The sequence below is a fragment of the Artemia franciscana genome, chromosome 5 (assembly GCF_032884065.1).
Source record: "Artemia franciscana chromosome 5, ASM3288406v1, whole genome shotgun sequence".
NCBI classification, from domain to species: Eukaryota; Metazoa; Arthropoda; class Branchiopoda; order Anostraca; family Artemiidae; genus Artemia; species Artemia franciscana.
This window is the reverse complement of record NC_088867.1, coordinates 50,516,067-50,535,962: the sequence shown is the minus strand read 5'-3', so window position 1 is coordinate 50,535,962 and position 19,896 is coordinate 50,516,067. Positions and strand designations below refer to the sequence as shown.

Sequence of the window (19,896 nt, the reverse complement as noted above, 5' to 3'; positions counted from 1 at the left end):
TTTTATTTAAGTAGTTTGATTTGGCACTCTTCACCTCGATCACTCATAAGTTTATAGCTGGTCTGTGTCAAACACTATATAGTGCGATTTGTAAATGTTAAGAAATTATGGGGTTGATTCTTCCAAACAGGAACAAAAAGCTGTATCCAATACTTATTGTATTTTATCTTGTTATTTAAAATGTTGTTTTTCCTTCGACCCAGTGCTAGATAAAAATGATCAAACTGAACGGAGATTTCCCTGCAGGCCTGCTGTTTTCCTTCGACCCTGTGAAAAATAAAAATAGTCACATTGAACGGAGATTTCCCTGCAGACCTGCTGTTTTCCTTCCACCCTCTGCTAGATGAAAATGGTCAAATTAAAGCAGATTTCCCTGTAGACCTGTTTTTTTCCTTCGTCCCTATGCTAGATGAAAATTGTCAACTGAACGGAGAGTTCCCTGCAGACGTGCTTTTTTCCTTCAACCCTGTGCTAGATGAAAATGGCCAAATTGAACGGAGATTTCTTTGCAGACCTGCTGTTTTCCTTCGACTCTGTGCTACAAGAAAATGGTCAGATTGAACGGAGATTTCCCTCCAGACCTGCTGTTTTCCTTCGACCCTGTGAAAAATAAAAACAGTCACATTGAACGGAGATTTCCCTGCAGACCTGCTGTTTTCCTTCCACCCTCTGCTAGATGAAAATGGTCAAATTAAACGCAGATTTCCCTGTAGACCTGCTTTTTTCCTTCGTCCCTGTGCTAGATGAAAATTGTCAAACTGAACTGAGATTTCCCTGCAGACGTGCTTTTCTCCTTCAACCCTGTGCTAAATGAAAATGGTCAAATTGAACGGAGATTTCCTTGCAGACCTGCTGTTTTCCTTCGACTCTGTGCTTGATGAAAATGGTCAGAATGAACGGATATTTCCCTCCAGACCTGCTGTTTTCCTTCGACTCTGTGCTAGATGAAAATGGTCAAACTTAACGGAGATTTCCCTGCAGACCTGCTTTTTTCCTTCGACCCTGTGCTAGATGAAAATGGTCAAATTGAACGGAGATTTCCTTGCTGACCTGCTGTTTTCCTTCGACTCTGTCCTAGATGAAAAAGGTCAGATTGAATGGAGATTTCCTTCCAGACCTGCTGTTTTCCTTCGACTCTGTGCTAGATGAAAATGGTCAAATTGAACGGAGATTTCCTTGCAGACCTGCTGTTTTCCTTCGACTCTGTGCTAGATGAAAATGCTCAAATTGAACGGAGATTTCCCTGCAGACCTGCTGTTTTCCTCCCACCCTCTGCTAGATGAAAATGGTTAAATTAAACGGAGATTCCCCTGCAGACCTGCTGTTTTTCTTCCATCCTGTGCTAGATGAAAATGATCAAATTGAACGGAGATTTCCCTGCAGACCTGCTGTTTTCCTTCGACTCTGTGCTAGATGAAAATGGTCAAATTGAACGGAGGTTTCCTTGCAGACCTGCTGTTTTCCTTCGACTCTGTGCTAGATGAAAATGCTCAAATTGAACGGAGATTTCCCTGCAGACCTGCTGTTTTCCTCCCACCCTCTGTAGATGAAAATGGTTAAATTAAACGGAGATTCCCCTGCAGACCTGCTGTTTTTCTTCCATCCTGTGCTAGATGAAAATGATCAAATTGAACGGAGATTTCCCTGCAGACCTGCTGTTTTCCTTCGACTCTGTGCTAGATGAAAATGGTCAAATTGAACGGAGGTTTCCTTGCAGACCTGCTGTTTTCGTTCGACACTGTGCTAGATGAAAATGGTCAAATTGAACGGAGGTTTTGCTGAAAACATCAGGAAATTTCGCCGAGAGGCTCTAAATCCTATAAGGTGTTGATTCTACATAAAAAATGAAAGTGTATTATGCCTTAAGAAAATTTTAGAAAGAAGTTCGAGTTGTAAGCCTGAAGCCAACACAACGTTTAAAATGATGTCACTTATGCCTGAAAATTTTGCCGAAAACCTTTTTAGCTATAATTTCACTCTTTTTTAATGTTAAAGTCTAGTATTAAACCTTCTCTCGGGGGTGTGATTTGATTTGTTTTTTTTTGTCAGTTTCCAAAGCTACAGTTAAAAAATTTCTGATATAATAAAAAGTTGCACAAATTTTTAGCACTGTCATATGTTAGATTTGCGTCAACTATGATTACCAGCATACCAATTTTTAAATAATTGTGACTTTTGACTGAAGTAGTTTTATAAAAATTATCTCTAAGTTTTTCTTCGGAATTTTGACAAATCCAAGTTCTGTTGTCTTTGTCATTTGAATTGTTTCGATTTGAGGTTTGAGCGTAAGCTTGAAGGTTCTACCAGACCATTTTTACATTCTTCCCCAGAAGTATGTGAACATATTTTTTAAAATATTCCAAGACAATTATGGATCTATTATATATGTGATATTGTCAAGATAAAATTTGCACCGTGTACATCTATATTTGCAGCTTAAATTAAATGTCTTTAAATTTTTTTTTTCTTATCAGCACTGAGCGTGAGACAAACCCTAGTCACTGGTCGAAAATATTTGCGATTGTCTGCTGTTTGTTGATAGGCATAGAACCAGTGTTTCTCCTCTCTAAATCTTAATAAAGGTCAAGCTGCCACGTTTTGGCATTTGACCAAGAATTTGAGGCCAAAACCAAATTAATGTGGTTTTGGTTAAATATTAGTGATCTCTAAAAGGAAGGAAGAAAAATGATGGGGATTTCTCAATCTAAAATCTAAGACTATCTTCACCTATAAAAATTACCCGTAATTACTTATAATGAAATTAATTCCTAGGATTATTTTAGGATTTTATCGTTTAAGTGTAAGAGCGGTTAGTGAGTTAAAGAAGATTGAGAAAGAAACTGTGCGACAAGTTTCGTATAACAATTTTAACGTGAATAAAGTGTGTTCGAAGTTGGTTCCGAAAAATCTTACAGCCGATCAAAAGGAAACTGTGAAGACCACTTGGGCTGAAATTCTAAAAGAAATTGAAGCGTACCTTGCCTTTTTGTGTAATGTATCATGTTTTTTCCCATAAAACCCTGAAACCAAGCGAAAATCCATGCATTGGAAAAGCTTAATCTCCACAATTAAAACAGACACGGATGACTAAGTTAAAACTCAAATTTATGATGATTATATATTTTGACGTCCAAGGATCGTGTTCTTTGAAAGGGTGCCTGTAGGTCAAACTATTTCAACATAGAGGTTTTGACCGCTCTTCATTAACACGGGCGCAGAAGGATACCTGCCAAGTTGAAGAATTTTTTGTGGATACTTCGTCAAGGTAATGCACTGACACAGTATCACTGCCAGTCAAGATGTTTGGGACAAAATATGGCATTCCTATGTTGGAGTATCCGCTCTACTCGCCTGAGCTTGCTCCATGGGACTTTTTTTGTTTCCTAAGGTTAATAGTGCGTTAAAAGGAGCAGGTTTTGTGTCTTTGACGCAGTGAGGAGTATATATATATATATATATATATATATATATATATATATATATATATATATATATATATATATATATATATATATATATATCTATATGTATATATACAAATAAATAACTTTTTAGTGGGCAAAAGATATAACACCGGTGGCTTTACAAACCACACTGAAAAAAGAAGATATTTCAGTGGCTGAAGAAGGTTCGCCTAAATTTAAGACCCTTGATGAACTGTTTCCGGTTGGCTCTTCATGCTTCATTATGACTAAAGATTTCTACGGAGCTCCAGCCCGGGTCCTGGAACACCTTGAAAATGAAAAAGGGAAAATCCGTGTGGAAATGGGAAACCATCCTCTGCCTAGATTCAAAAAAGATTGGGAAAATGAGGATTACGCCAAAGGTATTTATTTTTCTTTTTGTTTATCTTCATATATATTAATGTATTTCACGTATTCTTTACCTATTTGAATAAAATTGTCCTTTTTGGCTATCCATGCAAGACCAAACAAAAAACAGTTCGTCCCTAAATGGGCTGGGAAGAGTTCGTAAGGAAGGATTTAAAGGAAATTGGGACTTGTTGGTAGGGTGTGTAGGGGGTGGAATCTCTGAATAGATTGGGATGCAGGAGGAGAATGTACAGCTTTGTGGACCTCAAGCGGCTTGGTGCTGCAATGAGTTACTAGGGGTAGTAGTAATAGTATTTGATAAAAAAAAAAAGAGTACTTGTTAATTATACGAAACACGCCCAATAAGTGAAGTAAGGTTGATCCTAACGAAATATAACCTTCATATAACCTTTAGTTTATATAATAATATTTATTGAGCTATATATTTGTACACTAGGGGAGAGGGGGGGGGGTAAAGTATTTGGACAGTGCCCCTAAACTAACCTAACCCCCCTAATATGGAAATATATAGCCCAATTATACAAGTCCAATGTATTCTGTCACCCGTCATTTGTCTTCGTGGCTATGAAACCGGTTTTCTCAAGTCTTACATTCCGCAAACTTCTCGACTGTGTTTCGTTTAATTAACAAGTACCAAAAAGAAAGGTAAAACGCTAGATTAAAACCTAAAATGAGCAGACATAAGTCATATAACAATTCAAACCAACTTAAATCACAAAGAAATTACTATGAACGAATGAACAATGCCGAAGACGGCAGAAGTTAAAATGAATAATCACATCAAGCATAAAGAATAAGACGCAACTGTGGATAAATAAATTGAATGCAAAATGGAGATAAATTTAAATGAATAATCAATTCAAAGCTAAAAAAACAAAATTTTCACAAATAAACAGAAATTATCTACCGCCCTACTTCCCCCTTAAACCCTCTAAACGTTAGAGTGTCATTTGCGCTTTATTGTTTCTACTGATTTTTTAATTATTTTCTTTCAGTTCTTTTTCATTCAACTAACTAGAATATTTGGGACCCTTGCCCCTAAACTGGTCTACATGACCAGGGATTTAAGATTAGAGGCTTCGTGTCGTTCAGTTTTCTGGCAAACAAATATTTTTTTTCTTTTCTTGTAAAAGAAATGTAGACGACTATCTGTCCCTTGGTTCCCTTTACCGTCTATCGTGCTCCGTTTTTGTTTTTAAATTTGTATCTGGTTTACTTCCATCTCCCTTCCACAATCTGTTTCGGTCGATATCTGAACAACATAATCGAAACACGCGCTCTGCCTTTGACCTTCAAGTGAGACGAACTCCAACAGTACGTTCAGGTTTTTCCCCGGAGCATGTGCTAAAGTTCGGAACATGCTTCCAAAAGAGCTGAGATGTAGGAGCTCCCTCGGGTCTTTCAAAAATAATTTAAATAAATATTTAGTTGAAGGTCAATAAGTGAAAGATAAAAAAAAAGAAAGATAAATTAAATTAGATGAAGTTTAGATTTTTTAGTATATTCAGGTGAGGTGGCTGTACGTCCGGGGAGAGAGGGAAGAACCCTATGGTTAAGATTAAAAAAAATATATATATAATGAGGAGGCTTGTGGTTGTGTCGAAGAGTGAAGTGGGAGCCGTACTGCGTGTTATTGAAGAATCTTTTATGTTTATGGGTCTCAACGTGAGTTTTGTCACAGAGCAGTGTACTTTAAGTTTAGTTATTTCCTTTTTTTAATAAAACTGGATTGAACCTGAACCTCAGACTCTATATTTACGTGACTCGTGTCCTAACAAAAAAAAAAAAAAAAAAAAAAAAAAAAATTAACTTTTTGTGGTCCATTTATGGGAGGAATCAAATTTTTTTTCCCATTATTTTGTCCTTTGTTGAAGTCTTTATGGCCAGACCTTAAAGGAAATAAGATGATTGAAAAAATTTGGCCTTTTTAGGGGACCTATGCCCTCATTCTCAATCAAATTGGACCATTTTCAGGCCTTATAGTTGGGGTACTCGTGTCCTAACAAAAAAATCAACCCTTTTGCGAGGTATTTTTGGGAAGAACTAATTATTTTTCAATTTTTTTCTTCTTTATTGTATTTCAAATCTCCAATTATATAAGTTTCCAGCAGATTGAAAAAAGTGGTCCTTTTTAGGGGATTTATTCCCCCAAACTAGTGGTCTTTTGAAAATCGTGGTTTTCAGAAATGAATAAACCTAATCAGGATCCAGGAGGTAAAAATGTTTTTAGTTTCATGTCCTTTTTACTTTAGCGCTATATTTATTCTCTATAAACTGCAGGATTTGTCTTGGCTCGTGAGCTTGGGATATCTTCACATCTACTTTCTCGCTTAACTGGCACTGTTTACATAGTCACTGGTAATCAAAAGAAGATAAATGTTGGTTTGAACTTGAAAAATAACAAATTGCAGGAAGAGGTCCCTGGGTGGACAAGGAAAATAGATGGAGATTGGCGTTATTCATACGCAACTCAAGGTGCTATTGAAGATATGATTATTAAATTCCCTGAATTTATCGACCATGTTGGAAATAACTGTGGGGCTGATATATACAAGGCAAATGAAATATTCCCAGATAATACGTAAGTCTTTCTATTTTTATTTTTGATTCTTTTTAGCATGCTTTCTTAAATCGTTAACCATTCAAAATGTATGCTTAACCCCCCTCCCATATTTTGTTGACCATTTATTTGCCTGCTTCATTGACCCGTGTCAAAGGGTTATGGCAATGAATTATAACTAAACCCTGTCCACATCAAGCAGAAGTCTAAAAAGCGTATGTTTAATATCAAAAATACATCAAAAACAATCTAGTTTCTGTGTTGAATTCAAATATGTAAAATTACTAAAATTTATTGGCATACATCAATTTTCACAATTTTTGGAAAAAGAGTAAAAAACAACTCAAAAGACGTACGATTTTAATGAAATTGACACCGTCAAATTCAGCAAGTCTTCTAAAGCTATAAGTCAGATTTGAGCTGCTTATGGGAAAAAAAAAAATTGATTTTGTTTTTAAAAACCATTTTTGTCTGTCTCTGCCTGGGGGGGGGGGGGGGGTCAGGTATTTAACTTTCTTTAAGTTTCTTAAAATATTAAATTATTAATTATTTAATAAAATATTTAATTATTAATTATTAACATTAAAAATATTAACTCTCTTTAAACATTAAAATATTGGGGTGGGGTGGGCAAAATGCTCTTTTCAAAATCTATCTGGGGGAGAAATTCTTTTAGAATTTTTTTTTTTTTTTTTTCAATGAATTGTTTCGTGTCAAAGCTACAAGTTTAGCTCAATACAACCTACTAAGATAGATGTCACTTAAAGATATGCGGTAAATCACAAATATCATTAAATAGTTCTGACATATCCAAAGATTTTAAAATTGTCGAAATGCTTTTTACACCAGATTTTTGTTTCCTAAAAAATAATTTGACTTGACGGTACATTACGATCCTAAATAAACGAGAAACGCATAATGTCGTAACATTTATCTACATGGGAGTCTATATAAAAATGATTTGTTTTTATATTAACGGTTTTATATTTTAATTTAAAAACTCCTGCGACGGAACCGTTGCCTACGTATTGCATCACATAGCTATATGTCAGCTTTTAAAGGGAGACTAGATTATATATTTGAATTTAAAGGGTGCCACTGTTGCCATAGGCAATGATCCTCCTATTGGGAGTGAGTAAGGGATCAGAGATTTTATTGTTTTTATAGTCATATTGAAATATGCATTGTTAGTGTGGTTCTTATGTATTGTCCATATATGCACGGTTTGGAACTTTTTTTGGGGAAAGAGGCGAAGGCAATGTTGCAGATGGATTAAAGTAAAAAAAGGTGGGAAATTTATTAGAGAAATCGCAAAAAAATGGTAAAATATTGGTGAGTGCATGACCGTTTCAAACTATTGGTCCCAATAAATAGGGAATTTTGTTGTTAAATAAAATCTTGATTTTTGGCTTCTTGCTTAGAGAATTAATTCTCTAAAATACCCATTAATTATATAATAAAATAATAAAATACCCATAATAAATTTTGGGTATTTAATAGAATTAAAAGAGAATTAATGGGTAAGAAAATGGGTAACAAATGAAGAATTCTGCTATTTCATGCGTGCTGACAAATAAACAGCAAATCAAACGCTGTTAAAACTGTTGCACGAAAATTCACCCTTCAGCGACAAGTTGCTATGTTATGGCGGAATTAGTTCCTAAATTTATGTTAAAAAAATAGCAGAAGTTAAACATGAGTAATAATTAATTTGTCAAAGAAAACAAATATAAGAAAGAAAAGTAGAAGCGATCCCAGTTTTGATTCCAGTAAAAAAAGAAAGGTTAGAAAAAGATCATTATTTTTTAGCAAGTAACAAAAATAGAACCAATTTCAGATGTCTTATTTAGGTTAAGATAAAATATCAGTGCAACGTTAAGGGTGGAGGGCTGAATTGATTGATCTTAATATATAAACTCTAAAGTATAGCTAGATTCTATCCATTTCGTACTCACTAAATAGAGTTAATTGAATAAAGCTAAATAGAGCTCAATTAAACAAAAAAAAATGTATAAGAAAATTGAAAACGAAGGGAAATTAATTGTAATTTTTTCATATGATGTAAAGAGCGACGTTAAGTCTTTAACGGAAAGGTACCATAAACCAGAAGAGAAGAGTACCATAAATTTGAGGGAGGCTACTATAACGTCGACGCCCCACTCGTTCACGCTAAAATTCAACTTTTCTTTTGCTAGACTTAATGCTTATTTTTAACGTTTTATTTTTCGGGGGGGGGGGGGCTTGAATTTTTAAATAATGATTCTGTTTCATTATCTTTATGTGGAATAACATACACAATATTAAGTAAACATTATTTTTGGCAGTTTAATATTTAATTCGAATTTGTTAAATTCGTTAATGGTTGAAAGTAATTCAAATGCGTTGAAAGTTCAGGTTAATTGAATGTGTTCAATTAACAACTGACTTTATGTGTTGTATTAGTTTAAGTTTTTAGTAAACCGGAGAGTAAACTTCGTTACAAAGATCTTAGGATTTTTGGGTGCTACAGTGTTCCTCATATTCAGAACAATTCCTGTTTGTTTTGGGTTTGAAACCCTTCCCCTTGTAGTATTTGCAGATTTCAAAATTCAAAAGTGTGGAAATATTTACCCTTCTAGAAATGAGAGATCCGGGGGGGGGTACTAATATATATATATATATATATATATATATATATATATATATATATATATATATATATATATATATATATATATATATATATATATATATATATATATGAATCTACCCTTAGTACCCCATGCCACGGGGTGTCATGCACTTTTTGAAGGTATTGTGGAAGTAGTGAACGCTAAGTGCCACTATTTATTTTCGAATTTGCAGCCTGAGATGGTTGTGTTATTCATCGTAGAGTAAGTTTTCATCCGAGCAGTTTTCTGCTATGTAACTGGTGTTTTCTTTCTTTTTTTTTAGCTTTTTTTTTAGTTTTGTTTTTTGCCCCAGCAACACATGGGGTGTCAGTGCCAGCTACTTGTCTCTAAGTAGCAAATCGCTTAACTGCACAAAGCATATGAATCTACCCTTAGTACCCGATGCCACAGGGTGTCAGGCACTTTTTGAAGGTATTGTGGGAGTAGTGAACGCTAAGTACCGCTATTTATTTTCGAATTTGCAGCCTGAGATGATTGTGTTATTCATTGTAGAGTAAAATTTCATCCGAGCAGTTTTCTGCTATGTAACTGGTGTTTTCTGTCTTTTGAGTTTTTTTTTAGCTTTTATTTTTATTTATTTATTTTTTTAGTTTTTTAATTTTTTTTAGTTTTTTTTTGTTTTTTTGTTTCTTTTTGTTTTTTTTTATAGCTTTTCTCCTTTGTTCTTTCTCCTTTTTTTTTATTGAAATATAAGTCGTAAGAACTTGATAAATCCTGATAGGGAAGAGAAGACGAAGAAGCTAACTCAATGGGTGGCAAATTTACCATGTAACAAAATTGAAAGGCAGGCTTGTGGGACTCCTTGTTTAAGTGCAACGGCCGTGAAGAATATTGAAGAAGCAGTTACAGAATTACATGCCCATGGTCGGGTCATATCTAGAAGTAAAAGCAAAGTTAAGCCCAAAATTCTGTACAAGGTTAGTCGGTAGTTTCTAGTATATGTTTAATTCTTTTCCTCCTGTTGTGCATTTTTCTCTTTTTTATTATTGTTAACCTTATTATTCTCTTTATCGTTTGCTATATTTCTGAGCTTTAGACAAAGTAATTGCTTAATTTCTTTCTTTAATTTTTTGTTGATGTCTCTTTTAATTATTAATAGTGCTTTTATTGTTTTTGGAGTACTTTGCTATATTCTTAATTTTTAAAGTTAGCCATTTCAAAAATGTGGACGGTTTTTTTCTTCGAAGTTCAAAATTTAGCGATGTGTTGTGACGATTGTTAATGGTCTTGAAAAAGGAACAATAATTTTACAGGAAGGAATATTACATAACTAACTATTCTTTATGTTGTTTACCTAATTAACGGAAAGAATTCTTTATTAATTCTTTCTCAAGGCCGTATCCAGGGGAATTAGGGGATTTGAACCCTCTCCCCGAAATGTTTGTCTGACTCGTAAAAATGTAACAGAAATGCAGATAAATAGATTTTTGATGCGTTTTAAAGTTTTCTTTAGTAAAACTTCCCCTGGAAAGAGCCCCTCCCATCGGAAAAAGTTTTGGATATGGTCATGTTGCTGCTAGTCTCGATTAAGCTACCTGTTGCTAATTTCTCATGACCTTATCAAAGTTATATATTTTTTTTTTTTTTTTTTTTTTTTTTTTTGTGTTTGTGCTGTTACATTAATGATTTCTCTTTTCATTATAATGTTTTCTTCTGCGAGTTCTCTGTAGCCAGTTGCCAGCGATCATTGAGCAAAAGTGGCTACTAGTCAATATTCTTATGGAGTTTGCAAATAAATGAAATATGCACCGACTCAGGATAGGAAAAACTGGACTAATACCAAAGAATCCGAACATCTGTTAATACATATTGCTTCAAAAATTTTATGTCAAAAACTTTATTAAATTTTATATTCATAAGCGTATTTAGTCACGGCTCTGCAAATTATGTTTCGTCATGGGATTATCTAACAGATATTTTTAAATTGTTGTTCAATATGTTATCCATTCTTTTCGAAAAACTGATTTTCTGCAATTTTGTACTTGTAGTGTTAGGTGTGGACACGTTTTCGGAATTCCTGTCTGCCTGAATATTAGTACTATAGTTAACTCTAGTTATAAAGTTAACTCTTGTGCTTGCAGCAATACATTAGTTTCCTAATTGTGGTCAATTAGAGATAAAGCAAGCCTGTAGTCAGACTATGAAAGTGATACAAAACAATTTTTCTTTAACAGGCATAGCTTAAGGACTATACACCATAGACTGCTTATTTTGGGTGATTAATTTAAAAAAAACGGTTTCTATAAAATATAATTCATAAAATATTTTCATGAAATAAAAAATTTCATGAAATTTCTATAAAATAATTCATGAAATACAGTCACATAATGATACTTATAAGAAATTATAAGAATTATAAGAAACTTATAAGAAATTGAATCAAACCTAAATATAATATATTCTGCTATGGATGAATAGAAGAATCCTAAAATGAACGATTATTAAAGTGGATAATGAAGTGGACAGAAATTACCAAGCATAAAAGTAGGGCTATGTCCCATTCCCTGAAGCGCCTAAAAGCCAGAGCATCATCTGTGCTTTACTGAAAACGATCTCTATATCGATCCGTGGGATTCTACCTTCCGCGTACTTAAGACTTTTCCTATAATCAAGACCCTAATTAACGCTACGGGGACGACCTAGGGTACAGGGAAGGTGGTTCTCGGTGTTTAACCCCCGGCGTTTATCCCCACCCCAGGAAACAGCCCCCAGAGGGTATTACCCCCCTGGAAAATACCCCAACTCCTGGAAAATACCCCCCTCCCCGTAGAAAATAAGACTTAACGAATTTGGGACTTAGTTTTTTTTTTTTTTTCTAGGGGGAAGGAATTCGGTACTTGTGTATTATTCGCCACTCACTCAAGTTTACTCTGTGTAAAATTCGAGAATAAACCGGTTTCTAAGTTAGTTTCTTTCAGCTTAGCGCGATACAAGTCAAAGACAAGTGACAGAATAGATGGGAAATATATAATTTGGGCTATATATTTACATATAAGGAGGGGGGTGATGTATTTTGACAGTTTGAAGTTAGAAAACAACTCTTACTTTATAACATACAGAATAATTGTACCTAACCCATTTTGCATGCATGCTTTACCCCCTTTCCCTAATATGCAAATATATTGGCCAAACTTGTTTCTAAAGTAATGGTGTAACCGGTTTGTTCTCGAATTACGCATTGTAAACTTAAGTGAGTAGCGTATAATATACGAGTATCGGAATTAGTCATGGAGAGACAGCCGGATTTCCCGGTATTATTTAAAAACGATCAGAAGTTAAATGAAAAAAACAAGTTATTTCAGCTGAAAGTAAGGAGCAGCATCAAAACTAAAAACGAACAGATATTATTACGTATATGAAAGGAGTTAACCCTTCCAGAAGCTCTTGCTCTTTACGTTAAACTGTTGACTATTTGTCTGAATTCCTTAAGAACGATTCCTGAAACACAAAGGCCATTTAATTAGAACAACAAGCTTCGTTTTGAAATTGTAGTTATGTTCTCCGGAAACCGGTTTGTTCTCGAATTACGCATTGTAAACTTAAGTGAGTAGCGTATAATATACGAGTATCGGAATTAGTCATGGAGAGACAGCCGGATTTCCCGGTATTATTTAAAAACGATCAGAAGTTAAATGAAAAAACAAGTTATTTCAGCTGAAAGTAAGGAGCAGCATCAAAACTAAAAACGAACAGATATTATTACGTATATGAAAGGAGTTAACCCTTCCACAAGATCTTGCTCTTTACGTTAAACTGTTGACTATTTGTCTGAATTCCTTAAGAACGATTCCTGAAACACAAAGGCCATTTAATTAGAACAACAAGCTTCGTTTTGAAATTATAGTTAAAAAAATTTGCGCAAACTTGAGGAGGAGGCAACCCCTTTCATATACATAATAATCTCTGTTCGTTTTAAGGCTTGATTTTGCTCCTTACTTTCAGTTGAGCTTGAATCGTCTATTTATTGTAATTTCTGTTCGTTTTGGGTTTGATTCATTTATTGATGGCGATTTGTGGTTGTTCTACGCTTGGAAAATTGTTTGAATTTATTTCTACTCATTTTTGGCTTAATGAGGCTATTTACTATTCTTTGACAAACTTCTTTTGTCGATCTTTTTTTAATTAATTTCTATTGATATTTTATTAACATAGTCTTTTTTATTGACATAGAAAAAAAAATTTCTTAGATTTTTGTTGTTTTTTTTTTCTATTAGGCTCCATAGTATTTACTTTGAAGATTATTTTACTTTATTTCTGCTCATTTCTGGTTTGATGAGGTTGTTACTTTTCTTCGGAAAGCTTGTTCGTATGTTTTCCATTAACAAATACAAATACTAGTAATTAGATTAAAAACATCAAGTTTTTCAACTGAAAGTAAGGTGTAACATTAAACCTTAAAACGAACTGAAATTACTACGCACATAAAAGGGGTTGCCTCCTCCTCAAGACCTCGCTCTTTGCGCAAAGTTTTTTTTTTATAGATTTTTAAAACAAAGCTTAATGTTCTAACTAAACGGCCATTGTGTTTCCGGAATCGTTTTTAAAGAATTATGACAAGAAGTCAAAACTTTAGCGTAAAGAGCAAGGTTTTGTGGAAGGAATAGCTCCCTTCATGTCCGCAATCTGCTCGTTTTAAGCTTTGATGCTGCTCTTTACTTTCAGTTAAAATAACTTTTTTTATTTAATTTCTGATCGTTGTTAAGTAATACCGGGAAACTGGCTCTCTGTCTCCATGAAAAATATCGGTACTTGTGTATTATACTCCACTCACTCAAGTTTAGGATGTGTAAAACTCGGGAATAAACCGGTTTCTTCGTTAGTTTATTCGTTACTATAGAAAAAAATTTGGGCTATAATTTTGTACATTAGGGGGGGGGGGTAAATTATAGCGGGTCTGCATGCAAAACGTGTTAGGTACATTTATTCTGCACATTATGAGGTAAGAATTGTTTATTTGACTTCAAACTGTCCAAATACTCAACCATCACCCCACCCCACCCTTATATGCAAATATATATCCCCAGATTATATATTTTCCATCTATTTTGTCACTTGTCTTTGTCTTGTCTCGCGCTAAGCTGAAAGAAACTAACGAAGAAATCGGTTTATTCTCGAGTTTTACACAGCGTAAACTTGAGTGAGTGGCATATAATACACAAGATCCAAAATTCCTTCCCCTTACTGAAAAAAAAAAACAAACAAAACAAAACTCGACAAAATTCTCTAATTTGGAAAGCCTTATTTTCTACGTTTTTTCCGGGGGAATTTTCCACGGGGGCACATTTTTCTGGGTTGTATTTTCTGAGATGGGGGTTATTTTCTGGGAGGTAAACACCGGCCACCAGGGAAGGCGTAGGGGATTGGACCTATACCCAAGCGTTTCCTTTTCTGAAGATCCTTTACCAAAGAACTTCCCTATGCACAAGGCCTACCCTACATATCACAGTAATGTTAACATCTCCTCTTCCACCCTTATTATCTCTTTTAAGCACTGGCTTTAACAATAACAGATTTTTTTTAAAGGAGGGATCAAAATATGTTTGATTTGTTGTTTTTTCTCCGAAAAAGTAAAACGAAAACGCGTCACTTGATGTATTCCTAGTGATTTCGTATTTACTAAAATGCTGTGTTCTCTTAGATGCTCGGAAATTAATTATTAGGAAATCAATTTATTTTCGATGTAAATCCAGGTTCTTGGAAAAGAATTGAAAGGCAATACCGAATCATCGATGCTTTAGTGAGTCTCTCGTCCAATTATTTTTGTATTTCAATTTAATGATGTTTTAATTTGTTTTACTTCTTTTGATTTCCAGTTTGTTCTTTTTTTTCTAGCTAAAGAAAACAATGGAAAATTCATGTCAATGGAGTTTAAGATATATTAAAAAAGACAGCAACAAACAATGTTGTATGTTTTTGTGGTTGTAGTCTATGTAAATAATGAATAGACTCCCCTAGTGTGGTCCCATTTATCCCATTTGGCTCAGTGTTCGCTGGGATTGCATTGAGACACATGAACAACAAAGCAATTATAATCTTTTCTTATTGCCATGCTCCCTAAACGCATTCTGTGATACAAATGATTTAGCCTACAAAGTTTTCACAATTTATTAGTTAGGTTAAGAGGTCTACGGAAGGGTGGTACCAATGATTCCACTATTTTCCTGCGTTTCCCTGAATTTCCCCTTAAGAAATTAGAGCTCTTGGAAATCTTCCCAAAAATTAGTGTCAAAAAGTTTGAAGAATTTGTATTTGTGTTAGCATCTACTTATTGACGAACTTTAATTTTCGGGAAAATTCAAGAGAGCCAAGTTTTCAGTAAGAAATTTGTGGACAATGAAAACAGTGACTGGTACAAAAATTTATAAATTATAAAAAATATTAAATTATAAATTATAATATTAAAAATATTATTATATTAAATATTATAAAAAATTATTATATTAAATATTATAAAAATTATTATATTAAATATTATAAAAATATTATAATATTAAAAAAATATGTAATATCAAAAATATAAATAATTAAAATATTAAATTATAAATTATAAAAAACATTCATTATAAAAGCAAAATCTTCCGTTTGCCTTCTTTACTTTCTTATGGTGAAAGAAATGTTATTTTTTGTTAAAATTCCTAATTCCAAGTATAAATAGGCTGGTATCAGAGGAGGAAAGCAGTGGACATCCTCTCAAGATTAAGACTTGTCCTAAAAACCCTCCCCTTGAAAAGTCGAAAACTTTATTTGGGGAAATTTGTATTTTATCTTGTTTTTTAGTAAATACGTAATATTACACTTTGCTACAATTTCTTAGTGGTTTAGCACCTGCAAGAGATATACGTGAGAATCTTTTGTAGGTGAACTCGTGCCATCAATCAAATATTGTTTTGTAAATTTCTTCTAGCTACTGGGTTTATATTAAATAGATGTTACATATTTAGGATTGTTTTTATTCCTACTTCTAAAATTTCGACAAGCAAAAAACATCATACTTAGTTTTATTTTGAATCATGGGTAAAACTTCCCTTTTAATTATGGTTTTAATGGGTTCAAAGCTGCCCGTTAGAAATATTTGCTTAAGGAAATTTCTTCGCAATCAAAGATTCTCTGAAGAATAGTTTCTCTGAAAATTTCTATTGGGTGGTAAGTAAACCCTAATGATATTCATATATATATTTAGATGAGCACTAAGCTTGAATATTCGCTCGAAGAAAGTAAAGTATAGAAGGAAAGTAAACAAGAAAGTGAAGGAAGGCAAAACCGACATTGTTGTTTATATGCTTTGTAATTTCTTTTTACATCGTAGTTACAGTCGACCAAATTAAATCCAATCTTCATGGGGATTCGATACCTTGAATTATCACCTTATTTCGTCTATTGTAAACTTTTTTAGTTTGTGTGACCGAACTATAGAATTGATTGGGAGATTTTGCCATAACTGGTAATGCTTGGATAAGAGATCTGTATAAATAATAGAAAACCAGAAGTCAACACCTACCTTCCCATAAATCTTAGAAGAGAGATATTTAGATTTAATGAAAATTATATCAGTAGAAAGTGTGAACTTTGTTTTTTTAATTGAACGGAGTGGAATTTTCTTTTTAAAGTTCAGAAAAGGGCAGTCCCTAGAATTATTCCTTAGTCCCTAGTCCCTAGAATATGATGAGAAAATATGATATCATTAGAAAATATGAACTTTGCTTTGTCGATTGAACGGAGCAGAATTTTCTTTTTCGAATTCAGGAAATGGCAGTTCCTAAAATATTGTAGTACCTGCTTGGAAAAACGTAAAAATCAGCTCAAAATAAATAAAACTTGAGTAATTTAACACCTTCGGGAGTTCTTATCTGCTATCCCCCTGCTATCCCACTTGATTGAAAACTTTGCCACACAGGATGCATATTATTTATGCTGAATGTGCGTTGAATAGACAGCTCTAAGCCTAAAAATTTGCAGGAAATTGTACGTTTTCTTTATTTTCTCAGGCTCGCAGCCTTTGTTGGGTAAGACTAAACTTAATGAATCTTATATATTTGGAATCAGCAACATAAGCCGATTCTTTTGATATATCTCTTGGTGTCCAAAATTTCATTTTCTAGAGTTCCGGTTATTATTGAGCCGGGTCGCTTTTTATTTACAGTTCGTTACCACGAACTGTTTGAAACTAGCCTTTCGTTAGCTTTTCGAACTGTTAACACATTTCAGGTTCCCTGTCAATTTTTACAAAAATTGCTTTAGTGCTGTGAAAATATGGACCCTTTGTTTTTGAGAATATAAGCCGACAATGAGACTCACAGAATCGTTTTTAAATTACCGAATCCTATCGAACTTTATTGGATATGATATATATTTTACGCTTATCATTTTTGTCTGGGCTAAGCCGGAAATGAGAGCCATGACCATAAAACCAGACCATGTATGTCTAATACATACAAGGAACCCCCCCCCCCTAGTATTAACTTTACTTTTGTTATCAATCTATTTTCTTTTATAGCCGTCAGTGCAATACCAGGGTTGCGCGCTTCCAGACCCAACAACCGAGTTTCAACTTTACGATCGGGTTATTAATGTCAGAGATGGATTTTCTGTTCCTCAAGGTGCTTTAGGAACTGTTGTCGGTAAGCAAACTTGCCTTTTTGTGTGTCAGTGTTGGTGTCAGAGAACGTATCTTGAGCCCATCCGAGACTTTAGACGTAGTCTCTTTTAGATGAGCTAATCGTGTTTTTTTTTTTTTTTTTTTTTTTTTTTTTTTTTTTTTTTTTTTTTTTTTTTTTTTTTTTTTTTAATGTTTAATGTTTTTTTTTTTTTTTTTTTTTTTTTTTTTAATGTTTAATGTTTTTTTTTTTAAGTTAATGTTTGACTATTAGTACCTCTAACCTTATCCAAAATGTGGATCTTAACTTTGAGGCTACTTATGTACTATTTGTTTCTGTTTATTTATTTATTTTGCGCTTTTCCGACGTAATGCTTTAAATTAGGAATTTTTTTCAAGGACACACTGCCTTTTTTACGCACAAATAAACGTTCAAATGTCCATTATTCCAAGTCCATTTATTAGACAGTAAAAATAAACACAAAAATCTCAATATTTCTATCACATATACAGCGATAATTAGCAAAATGTGACTGATGACGATCGCTGTATATGGGGTCGAAATATTCAGAATCCCAGAATTTCAGTGTTTATTTGTTTGCACTTTTCTCCGCTTAATTTTACTGTATATGCTGAAAGCTAGTGTAGTATTTCAACATTTATGCAACAGAACTACAGAACACAAAATTATTCCTAAAAACCCTTATATATTACAAAAAGTCAAATGAAACAAATGGTCCATACTTTTCTTGTACACATCACATTCTTGTTGAATCACATCAACTTGTGAAACATAAATCTAAATATTTTTCCTTAATGAATCTTTCCCAGAAGTATGATAACAGAAATTTCAAGTAACAACAAAACCATTCAAAACTATCAATTCTTTCCTATGCTGACCAATGTTCTGCGTAGTGCAGGTACCGATCTCCTGACTCAATGCCTTCGGTCGGGAGTGCAAAGCATGGTTGGGGGTACATCATCTGATACTTTCCCTGCTTCCCCCAGATTTCTCCAGGTACCTATTTAAATCTGGGTCGACTCTGGTCCAACAGTTCGTTGTAACGAACTGTAAGTAAGAAGCGACCCGGCTCAATTATAACCGAAACTCTAAAAAATGGTATTTTGATACCATTAGGTATATAAAAAGAATCAGCTTTTTAATGTGATTTCAAATATATAAATTTCATTAAGTTTAATCTTACCCATCAAAAGGTTACGAGCCTGAAAAATTTGCCTAATTTTTGAAAAAAGGGGGAAACACCCCCTCAAACTCAAGTGATCTTAATGAAAATCACACCATCATATTCAGCGTATTAGAGAACCCTACTGTACAGGTTTCAAGCTCCTATCTGCAAAAATGTGGAATTTTGTTGTTGTTTTATTCAGAAGAAAGAGCACGGATACGTGTTTATTTTATTTTTTTCAGGATTGATCGTAACGACCCAGTGATCCTAGAATATAGGGAGAGGGCTCATTTGAATGCATATTTAAATTTCTAGTGCCCTTCCTAAGTGACCTAAAAATTGTAGGGTAACCAGGCCCCTCCCCCGCCCCTTTTTTCCGAAATCGTCCTATCAGAATGTTGAGATAGGCATTTTGTTCTTAATAGTTGAAAGACCCAATACCTATGCCTTTTGGTATAACATGACCCTCACACATCACACACATGACCCCGCCACTGCCTCAGGGGAAAGGTCTTTAAATAAATACGTTCTGAGACCATACTGGCTATGCATGACATATGAAAACAAGAAAAGAAATAATAAATGAAAAGACAAAAATCAAATAGGTGAAAAACGAGGATATTGTCAGCCAGTAGCAAAATATGAAAAACAAGCAAATATTTCGACAAGGACCTCTGCCAAGTCGTCCTCAGTGCTAAAAAAAATAAGATAGAAAAAAGAAAAAAGAAGAAAAAAGAAACAGAGAAGAAACAACAACAAAATCTAACCTTTTTAAGTGAACTGTACGAGAGGAAAAAAGACACTAAAAAAGTATCCTTCTTATGGATTTTGGGTAGACCATAAAAGTTTGGGGCTGAACAAACTTTTGGGTAAAATTTTCTGTACATTTGAGGGGTGATTAGTCTATTGTCTTTTAAAATTTCTAATTCTTTTCTCAACTGCTTGGTGTATTTATCGGTGGGATGAGTTTTTATTTCTTTGTAAGTATTCTTATCCAATAAAAGGGTATTCATTTTATTTTGATAATCTGCAGAATCCATAATCACAACTG

General features: G+C 33.8%; 1 protein-coding gene across 1 annotated transcript in view; it reads left to right on the top strand.

The window, feature by feature from the left end:
• LOC136027554 (5'-3' exoribonuclease 1-like) overlaps positions 1 to 19,896 on the top strand; it is a 153,157-nt gene that overhangs the window by 65,690 nt on the left and 67,571 nt on the right. The window contains exons 13-16 of the mRNA XM_065704922.1: positions 3,556 to 3,826; positions 6,114 to 6,414; positions 9,787 to 9,982; positions 17,560 to 17,683. Coding sequence (XP_065560994.1) covers positions 3,556 to 3,826; positions 6,114 to 6,414; positions 9,787 to 9,982; positions 17,560 to 17,683 — 892 coding nt within the window. The remainder of the gene's footprint in view (positions 1 to 3,555; positions 3,827 to 6,113; positions 6,415 to 9,786; positions 9,983 to 17,559; positions 17,684 to 19,896) is intronic.